Source organism: Mesoplodon densirostris, chromosome 14 (assembly GCF_025265405.1).
Source record: "Mesoplodon densirostris isolate mMesDen1 chromosome 14, mMesDen1 primary haplotype, whole genome shotgun sequence".
NCBI classification, from domain to species: domain Eukaryota; kingdom Metazoa; phylum Chordata; class Mammalia; order Artiodactyla; family Ziphiidae; genus Mesoplodon; species Mesoplodon densirostris.
This window is the reverse complement of record NC_082674.1, coordinates 65,367,123-65,389,093: the sequence shown is the minus strand read 5'-3', so window position 1 is coordinate 65,389,093 and position 21,971 is coordinate 65,367,123. Positions and strand designations below refer to the sequence as shown.

Here is a 21,971-nt window from a genome sequence, read left to right as displayed (position 1 = left end):
CCTGTCTTCGTGGCCTGTCAGTTTGCCCATCATTCTCCAATAACGTGGAGAAGTGTTTGTAAAATGGCCAAGTCATAGGCGGTTGATTAAATGCCATTTCCAGGGGGAAACACCCATTTGGCCCCCAGGCCCTGACACTGTGTGTGGCCATGACTCCACTTCCTAAATCTCCTTTTGTGACATCAGGATTTCCTCCAAAGGGATTATCTTAATTTTTCCCCAAAGGAAATGGTTTGTGAAATAAAGTGGAACCAACAGTTCCAGAGTGACGTGATTCCAGAAAAGTTACCGACAGGATGGAGCGGGGGAGGCCAGGCAGCCTGCCCAGCTCCGCTCAGGACACCTCACCTTTCTCTCTCCTTAGTGTGAATTCCCCCAATGTGACCCCCCCCCCCCATCACAAATGCATAACAGGAAAGTCCAATTTGTGGTGAGTGATTTAGTGGGAAGACTTTACAAAGAGGTTACTTCCCTCGTTTCCTCTAATAAGGAAGGAATCATGATTCCTCAGGAAGCTGGACCCTGGGGGCAAGGCTGGTGGACAGGAAACCTGGGAAGACTTCTCACATCTGCATGTGGCTGGAGGTGAGACCATCAGCACAGTTTCAAATTCTGAGCTTTCTTTAAAGCGGCAGCATTCTTCTTTTCCCCCAAAGAGAGTCTTCACGGAACTCCAAACCAAACTTAGAACCATTAAAAGCAGGGCTTTTCTTGGCCAGGGTCCCCTCCCCATCCTGGCGGGTCCCAGGCTTCTTTGGCATTTTGTTAAACGCTGCGAATTTGGAGCATTAATTTTTCTTATTCTACAGACTTGTTCTATGATAAACCAGTTCTGGGTTGTACCTAGAAAGACAGTATTCATGGAAGTTTGATTCTTCCAACTTGATGCGTTCTGACTTTTCTTCATTTCACACCCTAGAGTTTTACTCAGCCTCCGGCCTTTCTCCTGCGCTCAGAAATCGAGCCAGAGTATGTCTGATCATTTCTACATGCTTAGAAAAGAGGCAGCTCATCCTAGCAAAAGAAGCTCTCCCTTTTCAGAAGTCTTCATTTGGGGGAGCACACCCCAGGCATGCAGGGCGGTTGCCGTAGGGATGGCTTCAAGGGCCCATTTCTGGACCCTCAGATTCCGGTCTCAGGGACTGTTCATCCTAAAATCGATTTGCCTGATGATATTTTTGTATTCCCGATAGCGCTTAGTCCTCGCCCTTGACGAAAGGAAGGGATGTGAAATCCTACTCTGACGAATTGCTCTAGGACCCCAATCAGAAGAGATTTTTGGGGGTCCCTAAACCCACAGGGCTACCCACCTTTCCCGGCCTTATGTATTCTCTCGCTAAGGATGCAGCCCAGCTGAGGAACCGTTGTATTGGGTGTTCTGTATGCAGAAAGATGGCAGGTTTGGGAATGTGGGAAGTCGTTGTGACAACTGTCTTTTAGGACTTTGCCCTAATTTCAAAAGGACTCATCGTTTTAAGGCAGAGAGAGGCGTGCAGAGAGCCTGCGGAAGGGCGAGCGTGGTGGGAGCCGAGCAGAGCAGGCGTGACGCTCACGGGGCCCCGAGCAGGTCACGGTCCAGCCGGGCTGCGTCCAGGGCAGGCAAAGTCCTTAAGCCCCACCGCGTCCTGCCCGCCTGAATCACAGCTTTGAAGACTTACTCCAACCACAACCAGCCCTAAGCTTTTCAGTCTTCTACTAACAGATACAGCATATATGCCAACTGCTGGCCTCCTGTTGCTTTGTTTTTTTAAGCAATATGTGTCTTTCTCTTTTCATTAAATGCAGTCATTGCTGATCATTTCTTTTATTTTTCTCCTTACACTTGATTTTAATGGGTCTCAAAAGTCTGTGACAGATCTTTGATCGAGTTATTTCCATAGAAAATACTGATTTTCTGATAAACTGATAAATTAAAACTGCCACTCGCGTGTGCACACAAGCCACAAAACACTATCCTTCTGAAGCCTTTACGACGACTTGTTACCATTACCCAGCCTTTCACTAGTAAACTTAAGTGGCAAATTGAGACAGTTTGAGTCTCCTTCCTCCACTGAACAAGACGGGGTGGCAGATAAAAAGTCGATCATTTCTAAGTACAGTTATTTCTGCATTTTTATATTATGTTTGTTTAAAAAATTACTGCTAAAAGCTCAATATCAGATTTCTATGAATGTACACAATGTACACTCAGTAAAGGAACATATCTCACTTATAAATAACTTCTGCTTTGGGCTACACGTTACAATGCACTGTGACGGAATATTGAGTAATAGTGTATTGAGTTAATATCTTCTGTTTGTAACTTTAAAAAATAGACTCATTAAATGTATCAGAGCTCATTCATTTGAGTTTAAAAAAGAAGTAAGAGTTTTTCTGGCACAAGATAAACGTGCTTTGCCCGGAATGCCAGTTAAGCTGTAGGGGATATGGTCAATAAATTGAATGAGCTAAATCTGCAGCTAATTTCCATAACTGAGGAGATTGAGTTGACAACTGGAACGTCATTAAGCATGGATTTTGATAATCAAACAATATGTGATTTTGACAAATAACTGGTAAGGAGCTCAAAGATTCAAAGGGACGCATTATATAATTCCCACGACTTATTTACGTGAAAAGGGTACAAGCAACCCCCAAAATAGAAAATAAATCTAGAATTAATGTTGAACCCTGAGTCTTCCAGTGGTCAGTCATCTTTATCCATGGAAGCATGAAATAATGGTGAGGGTAAAGAGTGGCCCTGCTCATCTCATTAGGGTTTGCTTCTCATGTAAATAATTAAATAGTGAATAAAATGTAACATTTGTAACATACCTATGTTTTCATCATTTGTATACCAATAATCATTGTAATGATAACTTAATCCAGAAGAAAAAGAATGTTAACCTTTAGGGCCTATGGATTTGGAAAGTAAAACAAATTTTAAAGTTTCACAATACATTTTAATTGCAGAGAAATACGGTAGGATGATCAGTTAAGGACCTTGGTGGAAAAAGTATTGTTGTAGCATAAAACTTTTGGGGGGAAATGAAAGGAAAACAGGTCAAGGAGAGAAATGAAGGATAAATTTTCCACCTGTAGGAAAAGAATATTTTTTAAAATGGGTTTTGGACCCATTTAAAAATGTTTATATTTTTAAAAAAAATATGCTAACATATTTACTGTTCGTAAGTACGTATTCTCAGCGTGGGGGGAGGTTTGTACGTCTGTGCACATTATCTGGGGGGGTGTCTGTGGCTCTTGTCCGAACCCTCCAGGTGGAGCCAGTGTGGAGGAGCTCACCCTTCTCTGGGGGCAGAGGATCGGTTCTGGCCTCAATGGGTCTTTCCGGTGCCCGTGCTCGGTGCCGGGACGGTACCAAAGTGTGTCTGCCTTTACGTATCTCAGGAGGGTTACAGATTCTGGGCAGAGCTCTAGTCCAGAAACCTCTTCCCTACAGTCTCCGCAGAAAAATTCCATTCATCCCGGGATTGCTTCCTATTTACAAGTCGCTGGTACTTTCTGTTTCAGTTTGAAGGAAGGAAGTACTGTGAACATGACTTTCAGATGCTCTTTGCACCCTGCTGTCACCAGTGTGGTAAGTTTCACTGCCCAGTGCACGAGAAAAGTAAGTTTCCTTCAGAACGACCTCATAGCAGTGCTCGTAGGAATGAAAGCGTGCAGGCGCGGTGCTTTGTCAGCCCTGTTCCCGTCAGTAATGTTAGTGACGCTTCTCAGGGCCTGTAGGGTGAAGGCCAGGACTCACCGGACTTCTGTTCGATGCCCCGTAGGATTCCTTTCTTCCCTCTCAGTGCAGCCCGGGCGGCCTCAGCGGGAACCTTGAGACGTGCAGGGGTGGCCTGCGTGTCACACAGCAGGAGAGACTGGGGACACCGAGTAGCATGCTGACAAGGTTGAATGAAGGAAGCAATTAAGTATGTGGTACAAGAAAACATGCGGTGGATTTCTGTTTTCTGTGTCTATGACCAGAAAAAAACCAAAAGACCTTCGGGAGAGGGAGAGCCCGGTACTTCCTCTGGAAAAGCAGATTCAGAGATGTGATAGACAGCCTGAAAGTGTGGCAGCTACAGAACCCAAAACAAGGACTCAGATGACACGGAAGCACTTTTCTAACGTAGCGCTTTGTGCGGGAGCCGCACACGTGGGGAAAGGGGCAGGTGTTTTGCCAGCGGCGGCTGAAGGCGGCGAAGCCGCGCTGCAGCCCGTGCGCTCCTCTCCGCAGGGGAATTCATCATCGGCCGAGTGATCAAAGCCATGAACAACAGCTGGCACCCCGAGTGTTTCCGCTGTGACCTCTGCCAGGGGGTGCTGGCAGACATCGGGTTTGTCAAGAGCGCCGGGAGGTAGGAGCAGGGCACCCTGTCACCTGTCGGGCACGGGTGGGCAGTGGCGCTCCGCGGTAGCGCGTGCTCCCTGGGGCCTCGGACACGGAGGTGGGGCGTGGGGCCCGGCGTCTGCGGGAGAGGCTACTGCAGGGAGTTTCTCAGCCGTCAGTCTGGTCCTCTGGGAGGGATAAATAACTTTCCGTGTGAAAAGTCGGGGCTCGGTTCTGCTCTTTTAAGCCCAGCGGTGAGGTTTAAAGAAATGGTTTCTTGGGCCTCCCTGGTGGCGCAGTGGTTAAGAGTCCGCCTGCCAATGCAGGGGACACGGGTTCGTGCCCCGGTCTGGGAGGATCCCATATGCCGCGGAGCGGCTGGGCCCGTGAGCCATGGCCGCTGAGCCTGCGCATCCGGAGCCTGTGCTCCGCAACGGGAGAGGCCACAACAGTGAGAGGCCCGCGTACCGCAAAAAGAAAGAAAAAAAAAAAGAAAGAAATGGTTTCTTTAATTTCTTTTCGTAGATACGGGAATCTTTTTTCTTTTTCAATTATCAGGGAGAAGCTTAGATTTTATTTTTTGTTATTATTTTTTTTTTTTTTTGCGGTATGCGGGCCTCTCACTGTTGTGGCCTCCCCCGTTGTGGAGCGCAGGCTCCGGACGCGCAGGCTCAGCGGCCATGACTCACGGGCCCAGCCGCTCCGCGGCATATGGGATCCTCCCAGACCGGGGCACGAACCCGTATCCCCTGCATCGGCAGGCGGACTCTCAACCACTTGCGCCACCAGGGAGGCCCGAAGCTTAGATTTTAAACTTCAGTTTCTAAAACAGTTTTGGCTCTGTCTGTTCAGACACCTGTGTCGCCCCTGCCATAACCGAGAGAAAGCCCGAGGCCTCGGGAAATACGTCTGCCAGAAGTGTCATGCCATCATTGACGAGCAGCCTCTGATATTCAAGAACGACCCCTACCACCCAGACCACTTCAACTGCGCCAACTGCGGGTACTGCAGTGTCTGCCTTCTCGTGGTACACATGGAGGGAACCGGCGATCGCACTGATCTAGAGTCTTTCTGTTACTCTGGCACCCAAATCGGTTTCCTTCAACTTTTAATCTGGAAAACGTTAAACCTGTAGAAGGGTCAGGAGACTAACACACAGAGAACTGCCATACCCTTCATTCAGTTCCACCAGGCAACATGGTGCCACATTTGTGTGTGTGCGTGTCCACATGAATGTATACACATACCTTTAAATAGTCAGCTCATATGAAAATATCCCTAATGATTCCCACAACTGTTTTTCATCACTGTGTTCTTCCCATACAGGATCCCCCCACAAACAAAAGACTTAAAAAGGTCTTATTTTCGTACGTGCATAACAGGGTGTGACAATTAGAGTGTTATCTTAAATTACATGTGTTACTTTTGCTGTATTTACACCTAAAGGGAATTTTTTTTTTTCCCTCAAAAGCTCGTGATAAATTGTTAGGCTATGAGCTTCGGAATCTGCCATCTAATATAAGGACTTAATGGAAAAGATACTTTACTGTAGTCAGCATGACCATCAGTGCTAAGTTTATGGTAGGGAGTGGAGAGCTGAGGTCAAGGCTGACAAACAGCTTCTTTTGGGAGTTCAGTTTCTACCTTATCTCGTTCTCTTGCCTGTCCTCCCTCGGTTCATTTTTCATGAGCACTTCTAAAGAATCTTTTAAAACCGATGAAATTCATCTTGATTTGGGGCCATCTCTGTTTTATTGACTCACGAGGCTGACAATAGTAGTGAACTTAAGCATTTGGAAGAGGAACAGTCTGAGCATTTCATCTGTGTATTTTCTATTAACCTAAAACTACTCTTAGCAGCTTGCTAGTGAGTGTCAGTAAGTAGAACTAGTCTCCAAACTCCTCGGTTATTTTGGGAAGATAACATCGGCGGGTCTGTCCTCACGACTGGGATCCCCCTCCCCAGCTTTTTAAGGAAGATGAGGGACTCTAAAGTGACAGCAGACAGGGGACAGTAACTGTGGCCGGCGTGGTGGTGTGTGTCCGGCTTATCAACAGTGAATGATGTTGATGTTTGGATACGAATCTGAAGCCTATTCAAGCCTCTTGCTCAGACTACTCTGACCACCTCCAAGGGGGAGAAAAGCAGCTACAGGGGTTGTTGTGGGTTCTCTTCGGAAACCTTCTCGGAGGCACGTGGGCCGCACCGGTTGCCTGCCTTCCTTGCGGTGTTGCTGCTCAGCTGGTCCCTTTCTCATGGGCAGGAAGGAGCTGACCGCCGACGCCCGGGAGCTGAAGGGGGAGCTGTACTGCTTGCCGTGCCACGACAAGATGGGGGTCCCCATCTGTGGCGCCTGCCGCCGGCCCATCGAAGGGCGCGTGGTGAACGCCATGGGCAAGCAGTGGCACGTGGAGGTGAGTTCCCTGCGGAGGAGTGACCGGGTCCCTCACATGCCCGAGGCTCAGGTGCGCTGGCGAGGCTGGGAGATGCTGAGGGGTGCATGTGGACCTCGTGGAAGACGAAGAACATAGACTCTGCACGGCTCTGTGACCTCCAAGTGACGAGGCGAGCAGTGCTCTTGGTTCCTAGATCCTTGAGGCAGGAGGTGTCCTGGTCCAGCCCAGAGATGTGTCCCCACGTTCACCTCTGTCCTCACTCTGTGCTGTCGCGTCTACGCCTCCGGATGCCTGGACGAAGGCTGGATGCACTACAGGGTCACCTGTGGCCCAAATGACATAAGCACCCCAGGCTGTCATGGATCTCCTCTGAGCTACTTCAGCTTTGGGGTTTTGCTTCACTGTGTAAATAAAACACAGCAATCCAAGTATGACCTAACGCAATTTCTTTCAGCATTTTGTTTGTGCCAAGTGTGAGAAACCGTTTCTCGGACATCGCCATTATGAGAGGAAGGGCCTGGCGTACTGTGAAACCCACTACAACCAGGTAGTGACGGGGCTCGTGGAATACTACACACACATGTATGAGCTTGAGCTTCTCAATGTTTAAGTATAAGGAGAGCTCTGGGAAAATGTACGTTGGGCTATAGCGATTGCTTTTTAACATTTTATTTAGAAAATCATTTCAGGCTCACAGAAAGGTTGTAAAATAAAAATATACAAAGAAAATACCTACCTGTTTTACTCAGGTTTACTACCTGCTTCAGCATGTGTGTGTCCTGCCCTATCTATGAAGACGACACTGACGTGAATGCACGTTTCCTTATATACAAATTTATGTACGCATATAAACACATGCGTATTTTTTCAGAAGCATTTGATGATGAGTTCCCCACGGTCCTTTACCCCTAAATACTTCAGTGTACATTTCCCAAGAATACGGGACTCTCTTATGTAACCATGGTTACCTGTACTGATTACTTCAATCTCTCCATTCCACTGCTGTCACTTGACCCAATAAAGTCCTTCTGGCCTTTTTTCCACTCCAGTACCAGACCCAGTGTAGGGTTTTCATGCTCCTTTAGCTTCCTGAAATCCAGAACATTTCCAGAGCCTTTGTTTGTTTTTGATCATGATGAAGAATAAATTCTTTTCATTGTAGGAAGTAAAAACTAGTCAGTGAACTTTTACTGATTCTCTCTCTAGTAATGGCAAATTCTGGGTTTAGGTAGCCAGCTGTGTGTTTTTAAGTTGTACAAAGAACTGAAATTATTTATATTAAGTGTTTGGTGTTCTGATACTTAGTTGTAACACATCTTTACTCTTTTTTTTTTTTTTTTTTTTTTTTCATTTTCAGCTATTTGGTGATGTTTGTTTCCACTGCAACCGTGTTATAGAAGGTGATGGTAAGTACCTGCAGGGATTTTAACCTGTAGGGCACCGTTTTGACACAAAAACCCTTGGGTCACATGAAGATTGAAAAAGGTTGTTTGGAATGTGATCGTTATCAGTTACTTTTCCTCTTTCTTTGCATATTTCCCAAGTATTCTCTAGCAGGGAGATGCGAACTCCTAAGAGGTGGGCTTGTTGCTCGTTTATGGTGATGCTCTAAGCCAGTGCCTTAGGGGTCCGGTTGTTACCATAGGAGCGGCTGACCCCAAGGCCTCTTCTCCGTGCAGTCCCTCCTTCTGGAAGCTGCAGGGCGTGTTTCTTGGGAGCACTTAGGAAGGGTCCCCTGCACCCTGGCAGTCATATCTAGGTGTTTCCAGGGCCCGCCCCCTCGTCCCTAATTGATGTGGACAGGAAGGAAGCAGCTGTGTTTGCCAACAGGCGCAGCAAGTTCTGCCAGAAGCTTCCTGGCGAAGTCGCAAACATTCCTGCTTCAGCCTCTGAGCAGAGAGCCTAACTCGGCAAATGCTTTCTGAAACACTGCCCGTGTGCCCTTCACGAAGGGGTGGGTTCAGGAAAGTGATCTCTAGCGCCTTTGGGAATAAATCTTACCCCCGCCCACGGGAGGCAGCTGCCAGGGGAGGGAAGCTCTTGCCTTAGTGTTGGCTTGGAAGACAGGCTCCTGCAGGCCGGTGAGTCAGTGTGTGGACTTCGTTTTAATTACCTGCTGTGCTAGGAAAGCCGGGCCGCGCCGTCACAGCTTGGCAGTTGGGGCGGGGCTGGGGGGTGTGGGCGTGAAGACCTGGTACCTGCTGGTTCGGATGCCTCACGGGAGAAAAAAGCATGAACCACCAACACGGGTTGAAAAGGCAATGGTGATCTTCCCTAAGGGGAAGCCTACAGTCGTGGGAGACAAATGCAGAGCTGGGGTTGTGTGTTCTGACAACGGGATGCGAGAAATTAATGAAGAACGTCGACTGGTCCTGTGAGCGTCAGTTAACGGCACTGAGGTTTTTAGTGCTGTGTGTGGCTCTTTGGTGAGAAAAGCCCTTGAGGAGGGCACCCACCCCGGGAAGGGTGGGTGCGGCGAGTGACGGTCCCCCTCCTGTCCCCTAGTGGTCTCCGCCCTCAACAAGGCCTGGTGCGTGCACTGCTTCGCCTGTTCCACCTGCAGCGCCAAGTTAACGCTCAAGTAAGTCTGCCCTCGGCTCCCGCGAGCCCTGCGACGAACGCTTGGGGCACGTTGTTAACAGAGTTTAAAAAGAATGATCTGATGCCTTATTTCTTCTTTCTGCTCAGGCCTTCTAAGAGCAAAGCTTCTTCCTTTAATTGTTCCCTGTTTTCTCCTGTTCCTTCTCTGTCCTGCGCAAAGGGATAAGTTTGTTGAAATTGATCTAAAACCAGTCTGCAAACACTGTTACGAGAAAATGCCAGAAGAATTTAAGAGGCGACTTGCCAAACGGGAGAGAGAAGCAAAGGATAAGGACAAGCAGAAAAAGAAAAAGCCAGTCTGTTTGTAAACTTTTCTATCCCTGTGTCATCATTTTCACTGCTTTCTCCTTTGGTTAGTCCTTTAGAATATGTTTTCATTCTGTTTTTTGTCTCTTGCTTTTTTCGTTACTTTCGGGCATGTATCTGTAGCCACGGGAGATTGAAATAGAAGCATTTGTCCCATGTAGAGCTGGTCCTTTTGCCTAATTATTAAAGTTACACACCTTGAGAAGGGTTCACACTTAACACTGGCTTGTACTTCACTTTTGTCTCTGAACCTGTAGACTCTCTCAGCTCGTTTTTTAAATCACAATATGGTATAGATTTCTTTTTTCTTTTTCCAGTGGATTCAAAGGGAAGAATTCTAATCTCCTAATAGATACTGGAAAAGTTTCAAAGTATTCTTGTCCGATAATTGCAGCTTTTAAAATCCTGGTTTTTGGTTTCTTTGCCTAAAATAATATAATTTGATCAATTCCTGTGTTGCATGTTCTAAGTTCTATATTAAACTGAATCCTCTCAGCATGTTTCCTGTCTAAGCAGAGACCTTCTAAGGTACATAATAAGATACGGCATCTCTGGTGTGTGTATATGTGCTTTCATTCACTGCCCACATGCTGCTGGTTATGAACTCATTTTCTTGATGTTTTCAAACTCAATTGTATTCCTGATTTTTATGGGAAATATTTCAATCTTCTGAATTCTCTTGAATTGCTAGCATGATTGTCCCAGTTCCTTCATAGTACCATTGTGTTCTGAGCTCTAAAATTTTTTTATTGTTTAAAGTGAAAGAGGAATTAAAATTCAGATATAAGATTAAAACAACATAAGGTTTGTTTAGCATTATCTCTGGGAGCAGGGATAATTTATTTCTTTCATCAAAAACATGGTGGTTTTAATAGCTTTTGTTCTAAGAAGACTTTGGGAGAACTTTTAACTCAATGGTACTATTTAAATCAAATTGCCAGTTGAGATGTAACATCATTTGAATAACTGTCAGCATTAGGATCTCTGAAAAACAGTAGAAAATAATTCCCATGTGGTGCTTTAAAAGATTTTTCCCTTTAAATGTGTGGTCAGGAATTAACTTTGCCATTAATGTTGTTCTTTAAAATTATATCAGCAGATATAATAATTTGTCACAGCTGACAGTGTATCACTGGACCTGTCCCACAAATGCTTCCTAAACGTAATTTCACAGAAAATGAGCAAGTTGTAAAATTCTGCATTTGCTCCATTCACAATTAAAGACCCATGATTTCAACGGTGATAAGCCCTCATAACTGTCAGCTGGAGATGTATCACCCATAGCTAGGAGGCCATCTCAACACCTGTCCACAATTGTTTTACAAGTGAATTGAGAGTGTGTATTGCCCTGGCTTTTAAAAAAGAGTTGAGTTCTCCTATATACGCCGTTCACAGATGTGACCACAGACCACAGGTCACAGATGTGACCAACTGGTCCACTTGTGCTCTTGAAAAGTGATTTAAAGCTTTCTGTCAGACAGCCAACCAAAATAACCTATATATTATGTTAGATTTTTTTTCAAGATGCTTCTTCTTGTTGTTGTGGGGATGGGAGGCCAGGAAAGATGAAACCTCACAGCTACATGATATAAAATACTAATAAGTAAGATGATTTTGCCTTCAGTAAAGAGAGGATCGTTCAAATTACAGAAATATAGTTCTTTGCTTTGAATGACTGTTCTTTAAAAGTGCTCTCATGGTACTTTAAAATGTGATTGACTTTAATTATCTGAATTTTATTTACATTATATTCCCTATATACTTAGCACAGACTAAAATGGATCGATAATATCCATTCTGTATTAGATAGATGTACAAGATCAATTTACAAGGGCAACTTCCTTCAAATGATATTGTGAATTTTTTATGTTTACCATAATGATGAGAATTGAGATTAGAATTATAGTTTTTTGCTAATACGAATATAGATGTAATATGCATAGTGTCTTCATTTACTTCAGTAAAGTTACTGCACATTATTTGTCTGTCTATATACAAATGTTGACTACATTTCCACTAATTTCTTTTTTATTATTATTGTTGTTATCTTTAGGAATAAGTTTGTGGAGTTTGACATGAAGCCAGTCTGTAAGAAGTGCTATGAGAAATTCCCGTTGGAGCTGAAAAAAAGACTTAAGAAGCTAGCTGAGACCTTAGGAAGGAAATAACTTCATTTTATTTTTTCTCTTCTATGCAAAGATAAGAGATTACAACATTGGTTGACCTGATACACCCTTACTTAAAGCTGTATCGCAAAATAGTTGAGAGTGAAGAGGACCTATTGAATGGTTTTCTTCATCTCCTTTTTCTCATTAAAAAAAGTTTGTGTAATCATATTTAAAACATGGATGAGATCAAAATTTGCCTTTGTTAGTAACCCTTATCAATTTGAAATGTCAACTATACTTAATAGCAAAAGAAACATGGTTAAATGTTAAATTTTAATTGAGGTCCAGAAAGTTAAGTATAACTTTTAAAAATGAAAGTAAGGAGTCAGCTTTTACATGACTCAGATAAAAAATATAAACACTATTTTACTTTGTATTCAAAAGCAAATTAATTGCAACTGCAGTTTGGGAGGATATAAGAAAGAAAAACAACCAGCCAAGAAAAACAGACCTTACAGAATCTTAGTACATTTATCAAACTAGTGGCTGTGAAATGAATATACACATTACTAAGATAAGAAGCAAGTACATTCAGAAGTACGTGATTTGGGGGTTTTTGCTGTTAGGGTTATAAATGCCGTAATTACTGTGCTTAGTTTTATATTTTGTTCTCCTTGTGAACTTCTTCATACAGTTACTTATCATAGTAGTTATAGTTAGCTGATAGTATTCCTTTTTAAATTTTGTGCAAAAAAATTTATACTAGGTATTTGAAAATACAGTATACTTTATAATATTGGGGAAATGAAGTATTTTTTAATGTATTACATCAATTATGCTTCTAAGGTTAAGGTTAAAGATGTAGTCTTAGAATAGGACATGAAATTAAATGTTATGTAGTTTGGAATGTATCACTTTAAAAAAAAGTGAATGTATATGTATTGCTCATATTGCCTTTATAACCAGCTAATATCTGTGCTTTATACATAAATGAACTTGCCTTGCCTTAGAAGAATACATACATTAATCAGGAATTCTAGCTGTTTCACACCTTACAAACTAAAAACAAGTGCACTGACTGAGATTTGTAAACTCAAATTCATTTACCACAGCTATGATTATATGTTAAACTTTTTTTCACTTTTTGGGGAAACACATTGAAATTAATTTCTGTAATCTTACTAGAAGAGAAGGATGTTGATGTGTGTTTCAAATTTTTCATTACAAATCTCATAATTAGATTTTATTTATAAGTAGGAGGCATAAATGACACTTTTAAATTGGAAGAGGAATGTTTAAGTATCAATTTTAGGTCAAAAGTAGTGAATTACTTTACTTTGTAAAAAGTTTTATCCTGAAGTTTCTGGACCAGTCTTTCCTGATAAACTTGTATGCAAAGCAAATTTTGTGAACATTTTTTAAATGTTGCTGCTGCTATGTTATCATGTAAAAGAAAATTGCCAAGATGGACTTAGGGGAAAATTATTGGTTTTTCCAAAAATTGCTGAAATACTGTTTTACCATTAAAAAAAAAAATCTCAGGATGCTACCAGTCTGCCATTAAAATATTTGTATGCATGTATTTTTTAAACATTTGTGCATGCACTTTACAGAGTAAACTGTATTTCAGTTAATTTATAACCAATTGCTTTATTTTTTAGTGTTCTTTTAGAGTTCAAAGAATTATCAGTGATTGAAGATAATCAATATATAGTTTAAGACTGTGCTTAGAAGTCTGAAACTGTCTTTGCATTTGACAGCAAGAATCAGAATCCCTTCAGCGTGCCTTTGTCAGCTAATACATGACCAGCAACAAAAATCTTCAAAGTATTTATTAAATACTATACTGTGGATACAGGCAGAATAGTGCAGGGTTTTCAGTCTGGGGTCTCGATGCTCAATTCCTAAATGCTCTCACACCAGAAATTCGGAGCAGAAGGCGCCCATTTGCCTGTGTTTCTGATCACTGGGAAGAGGCATGGGCTGAACCGCTGCTCGGTTCACGTCTCTCCTGTAGCAGAGGTCCCACCGCTCACCCCTCTCATAAAATACGAGTTCGTATTTCCTGCAAGTCAGCCTCATTAAGCCTCCAGGGCTGTGGGGTGTTTTATCCAGACACATACCTTCTCTGCTGTAGGGGACACAGAGCCCTCACTCGTGGGGAGAGGAAGAGCTGAACAGTTGTCAGTGGACGAGAGGACGGACTTGCTTACTTTACGGTGTTTCGCACGGCTTCCTCTGGCCGGAGAGAAACTCCGGCTAGTGAGCAAATCTTGGCTTAAAATCCTACAAGGCAGTTTGAAATAATTCACTGTTTACCACTTCTAGGTGGTCTTTTTCTTATCAAGCCTAAGATAATTGGGAAAACGTTTGGGTACAAGTCAAACGTTCTTTGGATCATGTTCAAAGCCTTATTAACATTGTAACTGATGGTAGATCATTTTGCCTCACTTATTTGCCAAAATAGCAATTTCTAAATTAAGGAAATTTAGAGGTCGGCTTACAGCATTGTTATTGTATTTCATTTTAGATTGTAAGCTCAGTGGCAGGGACACTATGTCAATAATTGTGTTTTTACATAGCAACCAGTGCAGTATACCCTTGGTGCTTAATAAATGTTCATACTTGTTAAAAATAACTGTTGTGTTTTGCTTAACTTGAATGGCTTTGAGACATGGAACCATGAGAATATAGGACTAGTGCTTAAGAAAGCTGTTTTGGAAACAACCTAAGTGTCCATCGACGGATGAATGAATGAAAAACTGTGGTCTATATATCAATGGAACATCATTCAGCTAGACATAAGCCAGGAATCTTGCCATTTATGACAACATGGATAGGACACTATGCTAAGTGAAATAAGTCAGAGAAAGACAAATACTGTATGATCTCACTTATATGTGGAATCATTAAAAAAAACCCAATAATCATAAAGCAAAAGTCATAAAAAAAAAAAAACAAGAACAGATAGGTGGTTGTCAGAGGCGGGGTGGGAGGGTGGAGGTGGGCAAAATGGGTGAAGAGGGTCAAGAGATAAAAACTTCCAGTTATAAAATAAACAATTCATAGGGATATCATGTACAGCAATGGTGACTATAGTTATTAATACTGAGTTGCACGTTTGAAAGTTCCTAAAAGAATAGATCTTAAAAGTTCTCATCATAAAAAAAAAATGTTAAAACTGCATGGTGGGGACTTCCCTGGTGGCACAGTGGTTAAGAATCCACCTGCCAATGCAGGGGACACCGGTTTGAGCCCTGGTCCGGGAAGATCCCACATGCCACGGAGCAACTAAGCCCGTGTGCCTCAGCTACTGAGCCTGCACTCTGGAGCCCGTGAGCCACAACTACTGAGGCCGCGTGCTGCAACTGCGGAAGTCCGCACACCTAGAGTCTGCAACAAGAGAAGCCACCGCAATGAGAGGCCCACTCGCCGCAACTAGAGAAAACCTGCGCACAGCAACGAAGACCCAATGCAGCCAAAAATAAATAAAATAAAATAAATTAATTTTTAAAAAATTCCAGGAAAAAAAAACTGCATGGTGATGGATGTTAACTAGACATTGTGATCATTTTGCAATGTGTACAAATATGGAATCATTATATTGTACACCTGAAACTAACTTGATGTTATAGGTCAGTTACACTTCAATTTTAAAAAGAGTTCTACATTTTTTTTAAAGCCATTTTAAACTTTTACTTGTATGTAGTTTTTTTCTGGAAAACAGTTTAAGTGGTACTATATCTAAAACCATGTAAAAATGTCAAACAGCCTCTGTGCATTCACAGGGCAGCTACCTTGTAGGTAACACGGTGTTACTTAATCCTGACAATCATCCAGGGCTGTGAAGTCAAGGAGGCCCTTTGAGTTTGCACGGCAAGACGTAGCGTGTCCAGAACCTGAACACAGGTGGTTCCTGTGCTTCCGAGCTTGTGCACATTTCTACCCTGTTACTTGGTGGATGTCTGTGTGTGTGAAAAATTCAAGTCTTCTTGAGTATATCACGGAAACATTCATGTATACGAATAAAAGCAAATGGGCTGATTGCTGTATATAAGGCAAATCTTAGAACCATGTAGGCTGGTGGTGGAGTCTTCCCACGGTTCACTGTGAATTCTGACCTGCTTCAGTTCTTTATCTTCACACCCTTCAGCTGCCCCATGCTCTTGGGGCTCCATCGTGCCCGGGCTCCTCCTCTCCTCCTCAAATGTCCGACCTGAGTCCTGCACACCTTGTCCTCCCCTGGGCAGGTGCAGGCCTTGGCTTCCTCCTGGCCAAGAAAGAGAGATGGGCGATTACAGCACAGCATGGGAGGAAGCATAAGGTTTTGCAAGATCACACCGGCAGCACCCCGCAGGTGGCGGGGGAGGGTCTCCTGGAGCTGGATCTTGAAAGGAGAATAAATACCCACTAGCCCGGCCTGGGAGCAGGGGCCCTGGCCCTCTTCCAGTTCCCATTTCCTCCATTTTCCCACTGCCCTTAGTGGCATCACCATCTCTCCAGGCTCCCAGGCTAAGGTCGAGTTGCCTTCTGTTCTCCCCTCCCCCACCCCTCCCATCCCCACAGCTAAGGACTCCAAAGTCCAGCCCTTCAGCTGCTGAAGGTCCCAGAGCCCTTCTTCCTCCCACCTGGCGCCCTGGCTGGCTCCACGCTGTCCTCACTCTGCTCTGACCTCCAAGCAGCCATCACTCGACTCCCCTTGTTTACCAGCCTCATTAGGCTCACCGAACAAGCAGGTCCCAACCTATTGCTGAGTCTGTTTTCTCCCAATGGCCATGCCCATCACGCAGGACTATCTTTCCCAGACCTTCACCTGCCCTCCTGAGATCCATGTACCCTCCTCACTTTTGAGACTCACATCAAATTCAACCCATTTTTTAAACCTTTCCTGACTTCCTCAAGCAAAACTAGTCACTCTCCTCTGCTCACACCTCTGATTCAGCAGTGGTTTTGAGCACTTGTACGTATTGGTCTGTGTTCCTGCCAGAAGGATGGCTCCCAGCGGAAGGACTCGTTTTGTCCTCATACCCCTGCCGCCCACAGGAGGAGCTCGGCGATTGCTGGATACTTGGCAAAGCACATTCCACCCTGAGCACAGTTTCCAGCATTCCACAGAGCTATCAGAACTTCTAGAGCTCAGAAGCAGCAGCGCCCACGGCCCCCAGCTGGCCCTGGGACACATACGTGCCACGACAGACCATGTTGCCTCTTCATTTTCATTCATCTCAAGGTGTTTTCTAAGTTCCCTTGTGATGTCTTGACTCACTGGTTATTTACAAGTATGCTGTTAATTTGCACATATCTGTAAATTTCTCAAATTCCGCTCTGTAGTTGAATGCTAATTTCATTCCATTGTTGTGGGAAAACATACTTCGTATGTATAATTTCAATTCTTTTGCACTTATTGAGGTTTATCTTATGCCTTAGCATATGGTCTATGCTGGAGGATGTTCCATGTGCACTTGAGAGGCACGTGTATTCTGCTGTTGTTGGGTGGAGTTGTCAATAGATGTCATTTAGGTCTAGTTTGTTTAGGGTATTGTTAAAGTCTTCTCTTTCCTTGGTGATCTCTGTCTAGTGGATCTGTCCTCTATTTTTAAAATATATTTGATGACAAAGGAAAAATTATAACACTGTTCAGTGGCATTTACAGTTCATGTACATGTAAGATAAGACATCTACAACATAAAGGGGGGAAGGTAAAGCTATCTATATGGCCATAAAGTTTCTACATTCTACTTGAAATGGTGAAGTATTCGTTCTGAGTACTCTGTGAATAATTATCTATATTGGAAGCCCTAGAGCCACCATTTAAAAAACAACTATAGGGCTTCCCTGGTGGCGCAGTGGTTGAGAGTCCGCCTGCTGATGCAGGGAACACGGGTTCGTGCCCCGGTCCGGGAAGATCCCACATGCCGCAGAGCGGCTGGGCCCGTGAGCCATGGCCGCTGAGCCTGCGTGTCCAGAGCCTGTGCTCCGCAACGGGAGAGGCCACAACAGTGAGAGGCCCGCGTACCGCAAAAACAAACAAACAAACAAAAAAACCATCAGCAAACCAGGAATAAAAGGAAATTTCCTTAACTTGATAAAGGCATCTACAAAAAACCTATAGCTAACATTGTACTTATTGGTGAAAGTCTTTCTCCTTAAGATTGGAAACAAGGAAAAATGTCCTCTCTCACCTGTCTCATTCAAAATTGTACTAAAATTCCTAGACCATGATGTAAGGCGAGAGAAAGAAATAAAAGGCATACAGATTGGATAACATGATTGTCTATGTGTAAAATCCCAAGTAACCTACAAAAAAATGTTTAAAAACTCCTTGAATTAATAGGTGAGTTTTAACAATGTCACAGGATATAAGGTCAACAGACAAAAACCAGTTGTATTTCTCTATATGAGCAATGTACAATTGTAAGCTGATATCTAAAAAATAACATTTACAACAGCTCTATGAAAAATGAAATAGCTATAACCTAACAAACATGTCAGGATGTGTATACTTAAAACCACAAAACACTGATGAAACTGAAGACTGGAAGACATGGTAGAGATGGTGATTCTCTCTGCCCTAATCTACAGATTAAACAAGTCCACAATCAAGTTCCTACAGAATATTTTATAGATATAGAAAATGTGATTGTAGAATGGATGTGGAAAGGCAAAGGAACTAGAATATAACAATTCTGACAGAGAAGTGTAAAGTTGGAAGGATCACACTACTTGATTTTAAAACATATATAAAGCTGCAGCAATCAAGACAGTGAGGTATCTGTAAAAAGTTAGATGCATAAATCACTGAAACAAAAGGGAGAGTCCAGATACAGATGCTAACATAGTCATTTGATTTCTATAAAGGGGCCATAGCAATTTAATGGAAAAGGATACTGCTATAGCAATTAGACATCCAGAGGCAAAAAGGTTCTTGACAAAAACCTTCCACTTAGTGAAAAAAGTAACTCAAAGTGGGTCATACATCTAAATATAAAGTGTAAGACAGAAGAAAACCTTCATGACCAGGGGTCATAAGTCCTTAGATGTAACAGCAAAAGCATGATTCAGGAAACAAAATAATTGATAAGCTGTACTTTATCAAAATCAAAAAATGTCTGCCTTGTGGAAGACACTGTTGAGAGAATGAAATAACAAACTATAGACTAGGAGAAAATGTTTCCCAGTTACATGTCTGACAGAGGACTTGCAGTCAGAATACCTAAAGTCCACTCAAAACTCAACAGTGAGACAACTGTTGATGAAAATGCAATTAACAATCAAGGTAAGAAGAAAAAAAAGGAATTTTATTCGAGCCAAACTGAGGATTATAACCTGGGAAGCCGACTCTCAGAAGATCTGAGAACTGTTCTACCTGTTGTTAGATGTCGAAGGCACAGTCATAAACCGTTTTCAAGACAAAGGATCGTAAATAAAAATGACTTACTGATATTTTGCATAAAGTTCACCAAGGATACATAGCCCAGGTGAGCAAGTCACCATGACCCCATGCAGAGCTGGGAAAGAGCGCGATTCTTTTAAGAAGTCACATTGCTAGCTCAGAAGAAAGGAAAAAGGAAAGCTCTTTACCTTCGAGCAGGCACTCCCGTCTTTGAGGAGGTCTGGTTAATGTGTAATGCAGATGCGCACTGCTCATTAGGGAGGGAGGGGGAAAGCCCAGGGGACTCAGAGAGAGAGAACTTGATGTTTAAATTTTCTTGTCCTGCCTTAAAATGTAGATTTTATTTCATCACAACAAACAACCTGATTAAAATATGGGCAACAAGTAAAACACAGAGTTTACTAAACAAGATATATGGATGGCAAATATGCCTATGAAAAAATGTCCAGCAATATTACCTGTGAGGGGCTAAAACAGAACCATGACAAATTCTGCTACACACTTTTTAGAATGGCTTAAATTTTAAAATGCTGACAATACCAAGTGATGACAAGGATGCCAAGCAAGCAGATCTTTCATATACTTCTGATGGGAATGCAAAATTGAGGTGGCCACTCTATCAGCTTGGCAGTTTCTTATAAAGCTATACATAACACCCACTATACGATCTAACCATCCCACTTCTGAGTCTTTTCTTTTTCTTTTAATCCACTGGAAGTTTTATTTCATTAGGATTTTATCCCAACCAGTTGTTTAAAAACCAAGTAACACAGACCTGGGGCGTAGGGACTGGGGACTGCACCTCCCTCCTCCTCACCATGGATGGCAGTGGGAAAGAGGGAGGGGACGGAACAGGTGGCTGCAGCAAGACAGCAGCAGCAGTAATGGGGGCAGCTACCCCCCAGAGCCAGCTCCCTCCTCTCCTAGGCCCTGGCTAGAGCCCCTATGGCTTGGGGTGGGCAGTGGGTAGAACCCTCCCCAGGCCCTCCCCCATCCCTCCTCAGAGAGCCTCCTTGGGGCTCAACCCATTTCTTCCGGCAGGAGACTGAGGCACACAGAGAGGAGGGCGTGGGAGAGGTGGATGCTGGAAAGGCAGGGAGGTGGCACGAATGAGGTGAGAGGCGTGGGCGAGACTCTGGCTTGGAGGCCTGAGTCTTTCTTTAGAGGACTTATAAGCAAAGTTTTCCTGAAAGGGCCAGAGAGTAAATATTTTAGGCTTATAGGACATAGGTCTCAGTCACAACTAACTACTCAACTCTGTCACAGCGCAAAACAGCCGTAAGACACCACATAAACGAACGGGCATGGTCGTGTTGCAGAAAAGTTTTATTTGCAAAAACAGGCAGCCAAGGACTTCCCTGGTGGCGCAGTGGTTGAGAATCTGCCTGCCAATGCAGGGGACATGGGTTCGAGCCCTGATCCGGGAAGATCCCACATGCCGCGGAGCAACTAAGCCCGTGCGCCACAACTACTGAGCCTGCGCTCTAGAGCCCGCGAGGCACAACTACTGAGCCCGCGTGCCACAACTACTGAAGCCCGTGTGCCTAGAGCCCATGCTCTGCAACAGGAGAAGCCACCTCAATGAGAAGCCCACGCACCTCAATGAAGAGTAGCCCCCACTCACCACAACGAGAGAAAGCCAGCACGCAGCAACGAAGACCCAACGCAGCCAAAAACAAATAAATTAATTTGTTAAAAAAAAAACAAACAGGCAGCCAGTCCACACAGAGGCCATAGTTTGCAAACCCTTGCCCTAGAGAAATGAAAACTTGTGTTCATTGAAGAAAAAACTGGTAAAAAAATGTTTACAGCAGCTCTCTTCACGACCACCAGAAACTGGCAACAACCCAAATGCCCTACAACTGGTCAATGGATAACCCTGTGGTCCGTTCACCTGTGGAATGTTACTCAGCAACGAAAAAGAATGAACTATTGAGGATGCAAAAACTTGGATGAATTTCAAAGGCATTATGCTGAGTGAACAAAGCCAGTGTGAAAACACACTGTATGATTCCATCCATAAGACATTCTTGAGAAGACAAAACTATAGTGTGGGGAGTGATCAGTGCCAGGAGGGTGTGATTCTAAAGCAGTCGTGTGAATCAGTTTGGGGAAGGATGGAGTTGTTCTGTATCCCGACTGTGGTAGTGATTACATGAATCTATGCATGCCTTAAAATTCATGAAACTATACACCCCCCAAATGGGCAATTTTTCCATGTGATTATTTACCAAAAATACCAACGTCAGTTTTCCCTATTAAAAAGACAGTAATCATCACTTTGTGCGTTCATTTCTTCACCACCTAATCCCTCAACCGTTTGTAGGCTGCTTTTTGCCTGCACCATTTCTTTCAAAAATCAACTTATAGGAAACAAGTCTAAAGAGTTTTCCTCAGTCATCATTCCTGATCTTTTTGCAGCATTTTACACTGTTGATTATTCTCTCCTTCAAGCTCTGTGTTTTAGCTTCTGGGACGCTGTAGTTTTGGGGTTTTCTGTCAGCCACACTGACTGCTACAGGTAGTATCTATTTTCCAACACAACTTGTTCCTTTCTAAGTTCGACGTCAATAGAATTATGAGAGCTTTGCCATCCAACACACCAGACACGCATGGCAATTGAGCACTTGAAATGCAGCTGGTGCTCCTGAGGAACTGGATTTTTAATTTAATTTTAATTCATTTAAAATTTAAAATTTGCTATTCAATTATTGATAACTTCTAAGTATGTTTGGAACAACTTGGGTATAGGAATCTATTTTTTCAACCCTAAATTTTATGAAATCTAAACACAGATTCAATTTCCATAGATCAGATTTTGAACGCTTGGTACAAAAAAAAGAATGTAAGA

General features: G+C 43.3%; 1 protein-coding gene across 4 annotated transcripts in view; it reads left to right on the top strand.

The window, feature by feature from the left end:
• Positions 1 to 14,365, top strand: part of LIMS1 (LIM zinc finger domain containing 1) — a 100,808-nt gene extending 86,443 nt beyond the window's left edge. For 3 of the 4 annotated variants that reach the window (XM_060118063.1, XM_060118064.1, XM_060118062.1), the window contains exons 3-10: positions 3,511 to 3,577; positions 4,223 to 4,343; positions 5,168 to 5,317; positions 6,580 to 6,730; positions 7,167 to 7,259; positions 8,070 to 8,118; positions 9,218 to 9,293; positions 11,673 to 14,365. In XM_060118063.1, coding sequence (XP_059974046.1) covers positions 3,511 to 3,577; positions 4,223 to 4,343; positions 5,168 to 5,317; positions 6,580 to 6,730; positions 7,167 to 7,259; positions 8,070 to 8,118; positions 9,218 to 9,293; positions 11,673 to 11,787 — 822 coding nt within the window. In that variant the 3' untranslated portion in view covers positions 11,788 to 14,365. Of the gene's footprint in view, positions 1 to 3,510; positions 3,578 to 4,222; positions 4,344 to 5,167; positions 5,318 to 6,579; positions 6,731 to 7,166; positions 7,260 to 8,069; positions 8,119 to 9,217; positions 9,294 to 9,473; positions 9,641 to 11,672 lie in introns of those variants that run through there. The other variant, XM_060118065.1, reaches the window with a different exon arrangement.
• The last annotated feature ends 7,606 nt before the right edge of the window (positions 14,366 to 21,971 follow it).